At 35.1% G+C, this 16,973-nt stretch overlaps 1 protein-coding gene across 1 annotated transcript; it reads left to right on the top strand.

Annotated features, from left to right (window-relative positions):
* Positions 1 to 894: 894 nt before the first annotated feature.
* On the top strand, positions 895 to 15,071 carry calb1 (calbindin 1). The gene is made up of 11 exons (XM_084089840.1): positions 895 to 1,211; positions 1,492 to 1,568; positions 7,156 to 7,230; positions 7,798 to 7,878; positions 8,798 to 8,854; positions 10,880 to 10,957; positions 11,035 to 11,090; positions 11,267 to 11,306; positions 11,388 to 11,441; positions 12,999 to 13,070; positions 14,315 to 15,071. Exons 1-11 carry the CDS (start codon positions 1,133 to 1,135, stop codon positions 14,426 to 14,428), a joined length of 783 nt encoding a protein of 260 aa, XP_083945966.1. The 5' UTR covers positions 895 to 1,132; the 3' UTR covers positions 14,429 to 15,071.
* Positions 15,072 to 16,973: the final 1,902 nt, after the last annotated feature.

Consider the following 16,973-nt stretch of genomic DNA (forward strand, 5'->3'; position numbering starts at 1 on the left):
AGTGTAATTAATTAAGAGAAAGTACATCGCCAGTTACTCTCACCAAAGTGACTTGAACGCACCTACTGTCCTAAACACGAGTCACGACTTCCCACCTCGTAAGTACGAACGATCGTAGTCTATTTACGAGTAGGGAAGTCGTGTTTACGACGTCAGGTAAAAAAAAAAAAAAAAAAAGTTTACGACGTCAGGTGCGTTCTTTCGTCAGAGCAAGATGGCGGTGTAGGCTACCTTCTCTTAATTAACTACACAAAAATACAGAAAGGTTTTTAACTCTAGGCTATACTTCTAAATGCATGCTATTAGGCTATATCATGTGCAGGGAATTAGCTTATTTTGTTGTAAATAAAAAGCTTGACAATGTATCTGCTCAATATAGCCTATAAATAATATTATGGTAGGCTATTCCAACGTTTTTCACTGACACGCCCCCGACCCAACACGTAAAGATTGGGGCTTGCCATTCGTATTTACTACTTTGTGGTGGCGTTCATGTGCGCGTTCAACTCCTAAATACGAACTGTTCGACATGACTTGAACGCACCATTAGTTCATGTTACTTAATTTTGTGTTCTGGCGAAGACAAACGAAAGGTTTTGAACGACAAGGGTGAGCCTAACAGAATTTTTCAAAATCAGAGATTTTCAGAATCAAAATCTGTTTGGACGCTCTGAGTAACCTGAAATATACGCTCGAAAACATTGTTAAAACTAATAAATGTTTGGAGAAAATATAGGCCCAAAAGACATTTACCCTCCCAAAAGTAGTCGATGAGACTGAGAGTAAGCGAATAGCGCACTTCATGCATGTCAGATTGTGATCTTTTAATTTATTTTTTTGTAGCCAGATGCTCCACAGTTCCTATTTTGAGTTTTATTAGTGTCAGTGTGCTCTGTTTAGAGTCTGTACATCCGCACCAGAAAGAAGTCCTGATTGAAATGCGTCTCACATCTGTGTAGCTCAGCACTATTATTGCGCGCTACCTGCGGTGTGCGGAGACAGAGGTGCGCTGGGCGTTTGCCATCATCCGAGGGGAGGGGAGGGAGGAACTTCACTTAAATACTGGAGACATCAGAGAGCCATTCTCACAGCATCGGTCTCACAGCATCAGCGCCTGATACACGGAGAGAACATGGCAAACGCGTACCTGCAAGGAGTAGAGATCTCAGCTTCTCAGTTCCTGGATATATTCCATCATTATGACAACGATGGTAATTTATTTCCTTATTTTGTGGATTTTATGAACTGAAACATTTTTGGGGAAGAAAAAAAATTGGGATTATTCTTTGCCACCTGCTTTGCAACTGGTTTCCAAAAGTTTGGTTGTAATTATTTGTCTAATTTATCTTACCTATCTGACATGCATTAACCTGTGGGGTATACCATTAGTCATTTCAGATGGTTTTGAAATATACTTTTTGGCAGACTGATGAAAGCTCATCTGAATTGAAACTGTGTTGTGTCATTGATTTGGGGTGTAAATGCTCTCAGGTAATGGATATATCGAGGGGAAGGAGTTGCAGAATTTTATCAAAGAACTTCAACAAGCACGAAAACAAGCAGGACTGGTAAGTCAAACTGTTTTTTTAATCTACAGCTGCATAGTGATATCAGCTAGAAGGCAGGGATTTATGTGACACATACCAAGAAGGGTTGATAACACAATATAATAATAAGAAGAACAACAACTGTAACTATAATAAATGACACTTAGGAATAAATTACTATGATTATTATTACTATAAATACAGCTAGCTGCCAGCATCAATTATTGGAGTCCAAGCAAAAAAGTCATTTCTGGAGAAAATGACAAAATATAGACAAAAATAGCCAAATAAGGGTCCTATGTAAACAATTTTTTTCTTGATTGTATTTTGCATAGCTTTATTTTCTTCTTCTTCTTCAAATATAACATCCCCTGAAATTGGAAAATGATTAAATTTAATGTGTTCTCACATTTTCCTATATATAATAATGAATTTGTGTTTGCGTACACACACACACACACACACACACACATTAATATGCTTAAATAGGATTGCTCTTGATGGCCATTTTGTTTGATGTGCAAGCAGCTATCAGATTTATTATAGATTGCTAACTTCCTTGAATTAAGCGCATGGAAGATAGCGTATGGCCGACTAACAGCAGATGGAGATGCATTGGTACTCTACTGCTATTCCTGCAGTTACTTGCTTTACAATGCTAAAAAATACAATGTTGAATTTCAGCCCCCAAAAATGCAAGCCCTGAAAATGCAATGCATTCAAATGCAAGCACTGTTAATGCAATGCTTTTTTCCCAAAATTAGTGCAATTCAATAGGCTTTTTTTGTTTCAATGACATTTGTCATTAATTTACCTCCATAAAACCTTTGCAAACAACTGTTTTTTAGTTGCATCTCCCCCTATGGCCATAAGTAGAAAGAAATTCACATGCATTATCCTGGTGTTGGATAGTCCAGGTTTATGAATGTTGGACTAGGCATTTAGAAGATATATGTCAAGAAGTAAATATGGGCCACACCCAAATATTTTACTAGCTTGTGTCTTTAAACTGCTTTGAAAAAAATATTTTTACAACTTTTTCCGAATACGATGATACATAGCAAAACGTCATGTAAATTAGACTAGCAGCCTAGAAGGAGTTTGAAAAAGCTATTTTTTTTCCCAGAAAATGAAAAATAGTGGAGAGCACATAAAGTTTCAGAATTAGCTAAAACTAATTCTGTGGTATGTGGTATGTACTGTTTGCCTGTGAAGTGGGTGACATTTTGGACCATCCAACCTGGGAGACCCATCTCAGGTCTCATGCTCAAATAATAATAATAATAATAATAATAAATAATGTGTAATAGTATAATATATAAGTATAATTTATAATAAAATGCTCATTAAAATAAATGCATATTGTATATTAAACATAAGTATACAAATGAAAGGAAAAGATGAAAGAATGAACGAAATTTATAATAGATAATAAACACAATAACAAGATAATAAAAGTAATAACTTTATTACCACTGAAAAATAACTTCAGGCACCACTGCCCCCCACAAGATAATATCTGTCTATGCATTATATGAGGGTGTGAGGTGTTGGTCATGGTCACAATCCATCTTAATGGATCTCATTTTCGTTCATCAAAATGAACCACATGACCTTTTTATAGAAGATATTGCAATTTTAGTGGCATACACATTGTCTCCAGTATAGCATTTATAATAAATGATGGTGAATTCCTTTGCTGTATCATATGATGGAGTGGCTTGTTATCAGACCTGGTAAAAGCTCTGATAGAGGACAGAGACTTTGTCCCAGTTTGTCTCAGTCAGCACGTTAGAGTCAGTCTGTCTACCCATCTGTGTCCATGCACATCTGCTGCAGGCTCCTCCCCTCATTTGCTTCATAGAGGATAAATCCTCATTTGCGTTTGTTTTACAATACTTCTGTAGTTGCAATCTGCTGGTTATGCTGTTATCTATAAAGAACAGCAATGCACAGTGTGTAGAAAACAAAGATGAAAGAGCCAAAGCCTCATTGGAGGGAACTGCGTGCAGACTTGATGTAGTGGAATGACCTTGGATGAAACTCATTACTGGTATAAGAATGATGGTTTGTTCTTGTCTGGAAAATGCACATGCTAAAATTGCGAAGTAAACTACATTCATAAGAGCCAAGAATGACTGAATAGATGCTGAATACTCTGTAACTGAATGCCTGTAATGAATGTCATAATAATAAATGTGAAGTTTCCAGTTCTTCCATCATGAAGGTCAGAGTATGTAGCAATTTAGCAGTTAAACTACACTCACTATATGGACAATTCGCCCAAAGCAACCCGGGTTAAGTGCTGTACTAAAGATCTCAAGGGTCGCTTCTTATGGGATCGGATTATAAACTATAAAGGCCCGTTCACACCAAGAACAATAACTATAAATATAACTAATGATAACTATATTAGTGTCCACACCAACGGACAATAACGTTTATTATATGCCTGCGCTGCAGTTTTGTCGTTTGCCGCTTTAAATGCTCTACCCTTTAAAGTCTGGTGGCTTCTGATTGGCTGTCATTGTTTTTATCTTTTATCAGCTAGAAAAAATCATTCTGAAAGTGATTCCAGTTATATCGTTTATCTGTGCCGTTATCGTTATAGTTGTGGTGTGGACTCTGCTACTTTTTTTACATTTAGAGGAATTTGCAGATCATTATAGTTATATCGTTATAGTTATTATTATTATTACGTCCTTGGTGTGATTGGGCCTTAATACCTGCAGGAAGCATTTACATTCATCTAAATAGCAGTTGCTCGTGTGGCTTAGGACCCTTGGAATTAAAGAATTGGACATGTAAAATATTACCAATACATGTTGCTCGCAGCAAAATTCACCAGAAAACACACCTAATTTGAAATGGCCATGAATGGTGAAAATGGCTGAACCTGATGATGTAGGCCTAGTTACATTGTGAACCACCAGTATATTACAGTATGACACTTTGTGCAAACCTGCAACCTTCAAGTTACCAGCACTGAGTTTCAGCAATCCCACCATCTGTATTTTGTAATTGGAGAATTCAAATATACCTACAGGTCTGCGGTTGGTCTGACATTGTATAAAACAGTGACACTTGTCCTCCATGTTGTCCCTGAAATGGTGTCCAGTGGCTTTGCTTTATTGAGATTCCTATGTCGTTGAGTTACGGCTCTATTAGGCATAAAGAGGAGGTGATGGACTGTGACAGGACTGAGGAAAAGCAGCCACTGGGTCATTTCACACCTCTAATGATATTGTGCTGTGCTTCTGTGCTCCCTAAATGTCCCTCATGGGGCTCTGTATATAACAATTTAATTTATTCAGATTTCTAGACAATGCATGTGTTCAGGTGTCATTTAATCTTATACATGTGCCCACGTTACTTCAGGTCTGCTCGCCTAAAACTCTTTGAATAAGGCCTACTAAAAATGCATTTATAGATGGACCTCAAGTCAACACACAAACTTCAATAATTGCAAACATCAAATGAGTAAAAAAATGACCTCACCCAACAAATAACTAACACTGATGAACAAAAAATCATCATCAACAACAGCAGCATGAAGACAGCTAGCAGCAAAACAATACTTGATCACTTACTGCATTATTTATGCATTAATGCATGCTGGGAGCTGACAAACACTGAACAAATCAACATTTCTCAATATGAAACTGCTTGTTCAGACCACTCGAGTTGGGATTACATGTAGGGGATTTTTTTTAGTAGACTCAAATTAATTTATAAATTATAAAATAAATTATGTGATGATTTAACTCTATTACACTTACTATATTATAATAAATAAAATATTGTGTAAATTTATTTTTTCCCATTCATGTTTAATGCAAATAAAAAGAGCAGATGTAGTCTATGTCAGATGCAGCTGGTTTATGAAAGGCCCCACGTTAAATTTACTCCACTTTTACTACTAATCATTACTAAAAGTGCAAACTCACTCTGTTTATCATCATCTGAAAGAAGACAACCTAAACTGTTTCATTTTCATTTTCAATTCTTTAAATCATGTTTTAATTTCATCCCTTACTGTCCTCATTGTCATATCAGCTGAAGCAGAAATGTTTGGATGAACATGTTGATCACTTCTCCAGAATGAAACCAGAGAACAGAAGGATTTCAGGATGGGTGTGGATTTAATCAATGGGCCTTTTCAGTCAATCACATGGAATCCTCTGCGTATTAAATATAGAAGAGAGTTTCACAAGTCTACCTTCATTAATCATTATGGTAGCCATTATAGATACCATCACCAGTTCAGAAATGTTAGGCTTAAAGAGCAAGAAAGGGTCCTGACAAAAGCATTGCTATAAGTAATACGATTAATGCTCGTGACAAACTGCATTATAGACCAATAAATGAGCAGAGATCTACAAAAAGTTATTCTAATGTTTATATTCAACAGTATGGGTCACCAGTGTAATGTCATTAAAAAGTTGCCATATTTTCTGACAAAAAACAATAAATGGCAGACAGATATTGCACACTATAATAGAAGCAAATAAACTTCAAAACTTTAAAAGACATTTTAACAATTTGAATTAAAATCTATAAATATATACTTATGAGGGAAGAATAAAACACTAAACTTGATTAAGGTATTTATCTGACAAAATTATTAACAACAACCGGTTTAATTTTACTATACAAATTGACAATGACTACAACATAATCAGTTATTATTATTTTGTTGATTCTCTCATTTCTTCTTTGACAACCCGGTCAGAAATGATCACACAATTTGGCATGTGTCATTGAATTAACACAAATAAAACGGACTCCAAGCACAACTACGCAATATTCTTACAAAATCTAACAAATTTTAAATTATATTTAAATAAAGGTTGAAGATGTAAATTTTCTTTGGCTGGACATCAGTTTTGGCCACTATTGTATACACAAATTTATTTAAGTAATGTATCTATTTTTTTTAAAAGACCTATACATCACATATCTAATCCAGTATTTTAGTATACCCTTCATTTAAAAGTCAGCATTACACCAGTGCAATGCCCTTTCAGAAATGCCTGCTTGAGGATATGCTTTCATTTGTCTCAGCCACCCTATTGATTCTCACTGAGTCTGTAGTAAGATATATAACTTGTAAGATGTAAGATGTAAACAGGCAAAAGTTTAGAAAACTTGGTGGGTTGCATTTTATTGGCATATCATAAGGATGGAACAAACTGGAGTCTGCGGGGCCTAACTTTCATCAAAACCATGACCTCATCATGTGAATGAACTGAAGTGTTTCACATTATTTTACTGATTTTTGCACAGTCGCCGTTCTCCATCCTATGCCAAGATGGGCAGGCTTTTTTGAGGAATGAGAACTCCGCTCGTCTGTATCAAAATCAGTATGAAAACACAATCAGCATTGTGCAATGAGGGCTGAAGATAGCTGCACATCCCATCTGCCTGTGTGTATTTGTTCTTACACATCAATGGCTTTTAGAAGGCAGAAGGAGTGGATTGTAACAGCCGGAAGCTTGATTGTAACCACTGAAGTCTGCGGCAAACTGTAGTTTTTGTTAGAATGCAAGAAAGTTACAGAAATTATTCTTTAGGATGCCTGTTTGTTGAATTGTCATTTTCTTTCCAGGAACTAACAGACAAAATGAAGGCCTTTATAGAGAAATATGAGCAAAATGCTGATGGGAAAATAGGTATCATTGAGGTAAGGAAACTAAAAACGTATGCTATGGTATTACAATAATATACTTTTTTTAATTAAAATTATTTAATGAGATTTTTTGACTGTTTAAATATCTGTCGCCAGCAATATTGTTTGGCAGACACAGACTGTGATGTTTAGGCTCCAAATTTTTTTTAAAGGTTTGTCATGTTGACATTGCAGTAAACGACATGAGCTTAACGTTGCTCTGTGTTGATTTACCGGTGAACAAAAATGTTTGTTCGTTTAAATTATGCTTTCATCCAAGCACTGTGAGCCACATTTGACCATCAAAACATCGATTGTAAAAACAGAATTGATTGTTCACATTGTCAAATCTGTAAACTGTTCAAAACGGTGAAAGCGTGTGGATTTACAGCAATCAGTGCAGCTGTCAGCGGCTCTCTGGAGAGGGTATCTCTGATCAGATATCCTCAGATCCAGCAGCCTTTGACACTTCATAAACTGACATTCCTTTTCCTTCATAGATGACACTGTCAACTAGGAATTTATGTACATTACATTAATCAGAAAGTGAAAAAATGAACTTTTTCTTTACGTCTTTCACAGCTGGTTCAAATACTTCCCACAGAGGAAAACTTCTTGCTATTTTTCAGACAACAGCTGAAGTCTTGTGCAGAATTTATGGAGGTGATTCTAAAATGTACACAATTTAAACAACCTGTGCTGACTATAGAATAGATAATACCATTGCATGTCTTGAAGTACAATTAGTACTTTTTAAAAATATACAGAGCAATATATTTAGGTAAACTACACTACCATTCAAAAGTTTGGGGTCAGTAAGGCTTTTTTAAAGGAATTTATATTTTTATTCATCAAGGATGCATTCAATTGATGAAAAGTGGCAGTAAATACATTTATAAAGCTACAAAATATTTCTATAAAAATGCTCTTTTGATTTTTTTATTTAAAGTTTCCACAAAAATAGTAAGCAGCGCAACTGTTGTCAATATTGGTAATAATGAGACATATTTCTTAAGCATCATAGCACCATCACAGAAATGAATTAGGTTTTAAATTAAATTGTAATAATATTTCTGTAACGTGTATAGTCTGTTTTGGATTTGTTTTCTGTTGTTTCCTGTGCTCTTAGTTCATATCATTAGTTTCCTTGGTTGCTAATTAATTTACACACCTGTTCTGTTTTCCGTTGATTACTCTCTGTTTGCATTGAAGCACTCAGTTAATTCGGTTGATTGTTCCGTGTCATCAGTGTTTTATTTGGTTGTCGGTTATTTCATAGTTATCTCCTACGGTACATGTTCTCTTGTAGTTTCTGCTCATTAAAGAAAGTTTTTGTTTTTCCTCGTATTCGTGCGACTCTCTGCAACCAAGCATGACATTTTCACAACATACATTTTTTTAACTATATTATAAGCTTTGGTTAGCATATAAGAGGCTTCTTTCAAATATATTACAAAATCTTACTGACCCCAAACTTTTTAACGGTAGTGTAAATATGTCTTTTAAAAAAGTGCCAATTTAAATGTAAACACTGAATCTGCAGATTTCTGTAACACATCCATGTTATTAATTTCTCTTCCAGGCTTGGAGAAATTATGATGCTGATCACAGTGGATACATAGAAGCTGATGAACTTAAGGTGAGAAGCAAACTTTAACCACTCAAATGATATGTGCTCAGTGAGCAATTGAATTTAACCATGTTCAGCTGAGATTGACTTTTTATGCTCATTGTCTGTGAAGACCCCAGTGCTATTTAATACTAGTAATCTTGAAACTATTATTTTCCCTCTAAAATATATGTTGCTCTGACCTAACCAGGACACCCTTACAGCTTTAACCCTATGTTTGACCAAAAAGTTTTTTTTACTTTTCAAAAAAGTGACTGTTATCCAGTAGTAACATTTCTGGTTCTGTCTGAGCAAAAACACATTGTAGAAAAACACAATAAAACAAATCCAAATAAGCAGGAGTGTACTGCAGTCACAATAGGTAAAATGTATTGCAGCTATTCATTATAATCTGCTCATATGCTTAGAAAAAAATCATATCAACCAGTTGCTTAAAAGTTTGTTATTTGGGTTAAAAAACTGGCCTTCGGATCTCAAACATGGAAATGAGGGTTAATATCCTTTAAGTTTGGCAGATAGTTAAGCATTATGACACTTGGCACACAAACTTGGAAATGAGGATTAATATCTTTTAAGTTTGGCAGATAGTTAAGCATTATGACACTTGGCACACAAACTTGCTGACCAGCATACTTAAAGTACAATTCCACCCTATTATCTCTTCACAATCTTGTCTCATATCAGTTAGGACAACCTTTTACAGTGTAAACCTATTAACGACATATAACTGAACTTAAGATGCAAGTCATCTCAGAAGGCAACTTGTACCTTCTTAAAATGTAAGAGACTGATTCATGAGGTCAATCATAGCAATATGGGATTACCCACATTGGAGTTTCCCTCTTAAGAAGTCAATCTAGGTCTTTCTCCAGCATGGAGAAACCATACAACAACAAGGGTACAACAACAAATGGAACAAAACATTTAATTTCTAGATCAACATTAATAACCATATGCAACCCTCAAAGGGGCTTGTTTAAGCACTGAGGATTTTGGCATTTAAATTAAAATGGGGAATGGTTTCTTTGAACATCTGCCAGATTTACAGTCAATGATTTGATGAGTGCAATCTGTTAACACTGGACCGCTTTTGGACCCACTAATGGACCTCCGGCAGGAAGAGGAAATGCTGAGAGCTCTGTGAAATATGAATGTTGCATTTTGGAGACAGCACCACTATACAAAACATAAAATGGATAGTTCTGGCCCTTGATGCTGATTGGTCAAAATTGGTTATATTCCATAGTATTGCAACAGTGCACTTTTTTTTAAGTCTGTTCAAGAGTTATAGACCTTATGCGCCAGAGAAACAAGTGCGCAGCCATCTTTAGAATATTGTCTTTGAACTTCAGTTTTAGCGGTAGCTCTGTATATTTCTATGGCATCGCCGTCGACGAGTAATTAGCTGGTGAAGTGGATTTACTTATTGTAGAGTTAACAAAAGTTATCACGAGCATTGTCATGTTTAAAGCAGATTTCTTAACATATGTCAGTAGACCGGGAAGATTTTAAATCAGGCAGTTAATTCATAAATGCGTAAGATCGCTGTGGAAATACAAACGACAAAGACAACAAACGCAGCGCTGAAAAGGGGCGGGGCTACATAAGGTCTATAAGACATGAAATATACCAACCAACTACAAGACTGTGAATTTAACCACTTTAATGAGTGTTGTAGTTTTTCTACCAGGAGTTCTGCTGCTGAACATGAGTATTTTGAAAATAAGTTGAAAGCTGATGGTTTCAACAAAAGCATATACCTTTGATTAACAAAATCAATTCCCCCACAAAGAAAATGAATCTCTTATGCTCAAGGCTGCATTTGTTTAACTAAAAATTGACAGTAAAGCTTGTGAATTGTAAATTAGTTCAAAAGAACATGTATTTGAAACAGAAAATATTTTGTAACATTATAAATGTGTTTACTGTCACTTTTGATCAATTTAATGCTTCCTTGCTGAATAAAATTTCATAAAGAAATTTTTTTTTATTGACGCCAAACTTATATAAATAATCCAATCTAATGTTTTTCAGAACTTTTTGAAAGATCTGCTGCAGAGGGCTAAAAAACCATATGATGAGAAGAAATTAGAGGAGTACACACTGACTACGGTAAGTGAACTACAGAGCCCAACAAATAGGCCTACATGTATTTTGAGGGAATAAATATTGTTTTGTTTTTTTTACAGCTGAAAATGTTTGATTCAAATAAAGATGGGAAACTATGTCTGTCAGAAATGGCACGGTTAGTGAGCTTGCAAATTTCTTATGAATAATTATAATTTGCTATAAACTTTGCTATAAAGAAATTGGAAATATGGCGTCTCTCTCTCTCTCTCTCTCTCTCTCTCTCTCTCTCTCTCTCTCTCTCTCTCTCTCTATATATATATATATATATACTTTTTTTTTTTTTTTTAACAGGCTGTTACCAGACCAGGAAAACTTTCTACTAAAATTTCAGGTAAATCTGCATTAGTAATCAACCCATAAATGCTCTGGATTTACCCATACCCACCTAAAACTGTACAAATCTTTTCTTCAGGGGGTAAAAATGGCCAGAAAAGACTTCAACAAGATTTTTGAGTTATATGATCAGGTAAGTCTCTTGCATTGATCAGTCATTCTTTTAAATGGTGTAATCATCAAAATACTCTGTGCCTGGCCGCCTTAAAATAACTCAAGCCTAAACTTAATACTGGTTGATTTTTTGCATTACCAGGCATGCATAGATCAGCCAGAGTGTCTTCTATTGTACAAGGCGTGAGGAAAGCAGCCATTAGTATGCAAAGATGGTACTCTTTCTGGATAGCACCTCTAACACCACTGAAGCCCTGGCTCAATTGTAATGTATTACTGTGTCCCTGAATAGGGCAAATTCCTCACTGCTGATGACAGCACCCTTGATCTTTATTGATTGGCAGGTTCAAGTTGCGAACTCCCATAGAGACTGGCTCAAATACACACATACCCATTTTTGGGCTATTAGAAAACACTGCTCAATGATGTGGCATTAGAGGTGGCAGCATATGCTCAAAGCTTTGAGGCATTTCATTACAGACATACCGACTGCTGGTCTGCATTAAGCAGACACATGGCTTTGCCACATACTGTTTGCGCTTAATGCAAAGGCTAGCTTGTTCTTTCATCAGATCATTAAGAGATGATTAAAGGCCACATTATGAAAATTATGGAGATACAATTTGACTGACTTATTTGACTGACTTATTCTTCATTTAATTTTTAGATGCCTCCTAAAATGGTATAATGTCATAAAGATGTTTATTTTTGATGCAATATGGATACATTAGTAAAGCACTCAAAAATGAAAATTACCATTAACTTTGTTTTTGTTTTTTCAACACAGAAGTTGACATTTTTAAAGAATCGAAAGGGAAAAAATAATAATATAAAATTCAATTATATATTAAAATATATTATTAAAGGTGTGTGTGTGTACACGCGTGCGCACACACAAACGCACACTTTTACTGAAAATCCATAAGTGTGTGCACTATATTCCAATCTTTTGAAATCATATGATAATTTTTTGGTCAACTTTGGCGCATATTTGCAGCCCCAGGTTGCAATAAACTTATTTTACTTATAAGAACTATGTAAAAAAAATTAAAAAAATGATTGACAAAATATTACAAAAAAGTAGTAAATAATTTATTTATATACTTTTGTGTTTAAAAAAATTAAGAAATATATAATATAAAAAAAAGAATTTGGAAAGACATGACGGTGAATAAAAAAGAAGTTGAAAAAAGTAAAAAAATTAAATAAAAAAAAATGGGGGTGAACTTTTCCTTTAATCCAAAGCCATTACATATAGTACCTTTTTCAGGAGGACGTTTAAATGTTACAAGCCCTCTAAAGGAAGTTACTGGCCCACTTTCTCTGGCTATTATTTCTTCAGAGTACCAAATGTGCACCCCAAGACTCAGCATGTCATCGCATTGACTCTGTGTGCAAAACCGATCCTAAATGCCCTGATTTCCAATCTCTCCCTAGAGAACATTTCATGAGGCATCCCTAATGTCTGAATAGAGAATACAGGAAATGATGGTTAAGTGGCATGACGCTGAGTTTCCTCAGTGGCTGTCACACATCTGTGCTTGTTAATGTTCACTATGCTTGCTGCCTCTCGCAGGACAGGAACGGTTATATGGACGAAAATGAGCTTGACGCCCTCCTCAAAGACCTTTGTGAGAAAAACAAAAAGGTACGCATCTAAAAACCAGGCTAATCTGAGGTTTCATGCTTTCATTTTCCGAGATCTGTTGATGTATTCTGGCTCTCAGTTGAAGCCCATGATGGGCACAAACAAATTTCTTTAAGCAGACTCATAAAAGAAATCTAATCTTCTGCTGCTGCACGTGGGTTGCATACAAATTCTTCACTTTAGAGCAGGACAGAGAAACTTTACATTATGTAAGGGAGAAAACTACTGTGATACACAGCTATCAATTTAATAAAGGAATAGTTTGGGTTCAGTATAAGTTCAGCTCTAAGAAAACCATTTCAATCTCTCAGTTTGTATAAAATAAACACACATAGCACATAGACATGCACTGGGTGGATGTCTATGGGGAAAAGCATTTTGCAAGGTTTGAAGATGCCATGAAGTTCGCTTTTCTTTCCCGTGCCAATGTATTTCCTTTTAAAACAGGAAGTTTGAATAAATAGCCAATAGGCTTTATTTGCGTCACTGTGAGCCACGATTAGCGACTTGATAGTTGGTTGCAGGTGGACATGGGGGAGAGGAATTTTCATTCTAGAGAGCATCTAATTTGATACAAATCTGTGTAGTGCAGGATTTCATCAATATTTTTTGTCCATTTTCCTGGAAGAGAAAGACTAAATTTTAAAGGTGAATATTGTCAACTAGCATATAGATGACCTCAAAGCTAAAAACTCTAAAAATGAAAAATTTAGCAGTCTGCTACTTTTTCTTGTCCCCTTCGATTTCTATTTCAAGTGCATAACTCGTGAATTCATTTTTAAATGTATTTGCTGCCAATAGTCTGAACATGGAATACTTTTAAATTACATATCTACAATTCCGTTCAGAAGTTTGGGGTCATTAAGACATTTTAATGTTTTTGAAAGTCTTTTCATTTGGCATTTATTTGATTAAAAATACAGTAAAAACAGAAATATTATTGAAATATTATTACAGATATATAAAAAAAGTTTTCTAGATTAATATATTTTAAAATGTAATTTATTCCTCTGATGGCAAAGCTGAATTTGTATTAGCCATTATGCCAGTCTTCAGCACAGAAATGTTGTAATGTTTTCAATCTGCTTTTTAATTTTTAAGTAAATTAATTTAATTTACAATTTTTAAAAAAAATGTTCTGCATGTCTGAACAAAGCCTCTCAGACTCAGGAAAACTGAATATGTCTAATGCCACATTGACAGACAATAAAATCACTGAACATACTCTTCTGATCTCTTGACAGGTTCTAGAAGTCAACAAGATCCCGACGTATAAGAGCGCCATCATGGCTCTGTCTGACGGAGGCAAGCTCTACAGAACAGAGTTAGCGCTGGTGTTGTGCGCAGAGGAGATGTGAACGCCTCCATCTGTACTCGCACCATCTCAGAACCCCGTCCCCAGCTCACCTGTGATGCGTAATGTAGCTAGAACCTTCTTACGTTCTTTCATTTTGAACATGGATTTCACATAGACAGGCAACCAGTGGCACATACTTTTCAATTTGTTGTTTCTATACTGTTTCTAAATGTACAGATTTTTTTAACAATGACACACGTACAATACAACCTGCACTGCATAGATGAACGCTACATTTCCCTCAGCACGAGGAAACCCCAAAAGCTACCAAATTCCCATCATGATTTTAAAATCCAAAATATTCACCAATACCTATTCTGCAAATATAATAAGTATGGATTTATCTAACACTATCGTAGACAAAAGCAATAATGTCCTCAAGGAATGCTGATGAAACATGGCCTGTTGGTGGGATCTATATAAAACTCAAAGGCTACAAAATATACTTTTGCGATGCATGTTTATACTGTAGCTGATGGCAGGCCCTGCTAGTGGGGTATTTTTGACTGCAAGCACATGCCGAACGTAATGCATCGCCCCAGACCTGTCTTTAATGTTAGATTTTGCACTGTAAAGAATGACATGCTCCTCTATGCTGAACACCACAGACACTGTGTAAGAAGATATTAAACTTATTGAATGACTACTTGTATCCAGTTGTGTGTCATACTGAACATCCCTCAGTCCCTAGAAATCAGCTTAATATTGAAGTAATAAAAGCCCTCACTTGTTTGCCTTTCTTCTGTGGAAAAGTTTTTCCCCATACAATGAAAGTCAATGGGGTCCAATGTTGTTTGGACCCCATTCAATTTCATCGTATGGACAAAAACAGTTAAAACATTCTTCTATATATTTTCTTTTGTGTTCCGGTGTAGAAAGTAAGTTAGGTTTGGATCAATATGAGTAAACAGATCTCAAGAAGCTCATTGTGTGGTTTGGTCCAACATATTCATAACATGCAAATGTTAGTTTGTTCAGTAAATAAAAGCATACTAAAATTGAATGCCTGGTTTGAAACAGTACATGAAAATAAAGCTGGTGTTGGGGAGTTCTGGCAAAAGCACAAAACAATTCTCAGTAGAGTTCCCCTCTCCATTTAAAGTTTAAACAGATCATGATCTTATCTTATAATTGAACAGTTGACCTTCCCAAAGCGGACACTGCAAGACATAAAGCTTCTGTCATTGTGAACTAACAGAAACACTCAGAATCTAAACCATTGTTTAGTTGGAACTTTGATAGCTTGACTGAACTAAATCATCTAGGATAGCCGCATATTGAAAACACATTTTATTTACATATTTTCTCATATCTATCTCAAGATTTTATGCTTGGAATTTTCGATTAAACACCTTTGGACTGGAACACCAGGGATGAATCGCAATCGAGAGAAATGCCTTTCTCTCTCCTGCGCTGTAGCCGGAAAATTGTTTTGATACCAGAATTTCAATGCCAATTTATGAGCTATTTTATCACCCTGCCAGTAGTGATTTAGGCTGCCCTGAAAGTGCCACATTGAGGCTAACTGATATTTAGCACTGATGACTTCGAGGACATATACCCCCGGTTTCACAGACAAGGTTTAAGCTAGTCTTAGACTAAAATGCATGTTTGAGCTGTTATTACTGAAAGCAACTTTCACTGACATATCTTAAAATTTGTCAGTTCCATTGTTTTGTCTCGAGATGCACATCAGTAATGTTTTTTTTTTCTAAGGCACATTTATAAAAGCTACTTAAATGCCCTGATCTAAGCCCTGTCTATGAAACCGGGGCCTTGAGGACTAAAACTTAAATAAAAATGAATTAAATCCAAATATATTAAATTATACAATAAACATTTATTTATTAAAATGTATAATACTTTTTATAAAATACATATATTATATAATTTATGAAACAAACTACACTACCTTTCAAAAGTTTGGGGTCAACAAGTTTCCTTAAAGAAATTATTCATTTTAATTTTGCAAGGATGCATTAAAGAGACAGTAAATGCATTTACATTGTTACAAAATATTTATATTTTAAATAAATGATCTTTTTAACTTTCTATTCATCAAATACTGACCAAAAGTATCAGTTTCCACGAAAAATTTAAGCAGCACAACTGTTTTCAACTGTGATAAGAAGAAAAGTTTCTTATGCACAAATCGGCATATTAGAATGATTTCTGAAGGGTCATGTGACACTGAAGACTGGAGTAATGATGCTGATGAAAATTCTGCTTTGTCAAAGGAATAAATTACATTTAAAAAATGCTGAAAAGAAAAGCTTTAAATAAATAAATAAATGCAGCCTTGGTGAACATGAGAGTCTTACAAAAACATTTTAAAACCTTGCGGACCTCAAACTTTTGAACAGTAGTTTTTTATATAAGTTTGTATATATATATATATATATATATATATATATATATATATATATATATATGTATATATATACAGTGAGGAAAATAAGTATTTGAACACCCTGCTATTTTGCAAGTTCTCCCACTTGGAAATCATGGAGGGGTCTGAAATTGTCATCGTAGGTGCATGTCCACTG

This window comes from Abramis brama (assembly GCF_963993115.1).
Source record: "Abramis brama genome assembly, chromosome: 17".
Classification (NCBI taxonomy): Eukaryota; Metazoa; Chordata; class Actinopteri; order Cypriniformes; family Leuciscidae; genus Abramis; species Abramis brama.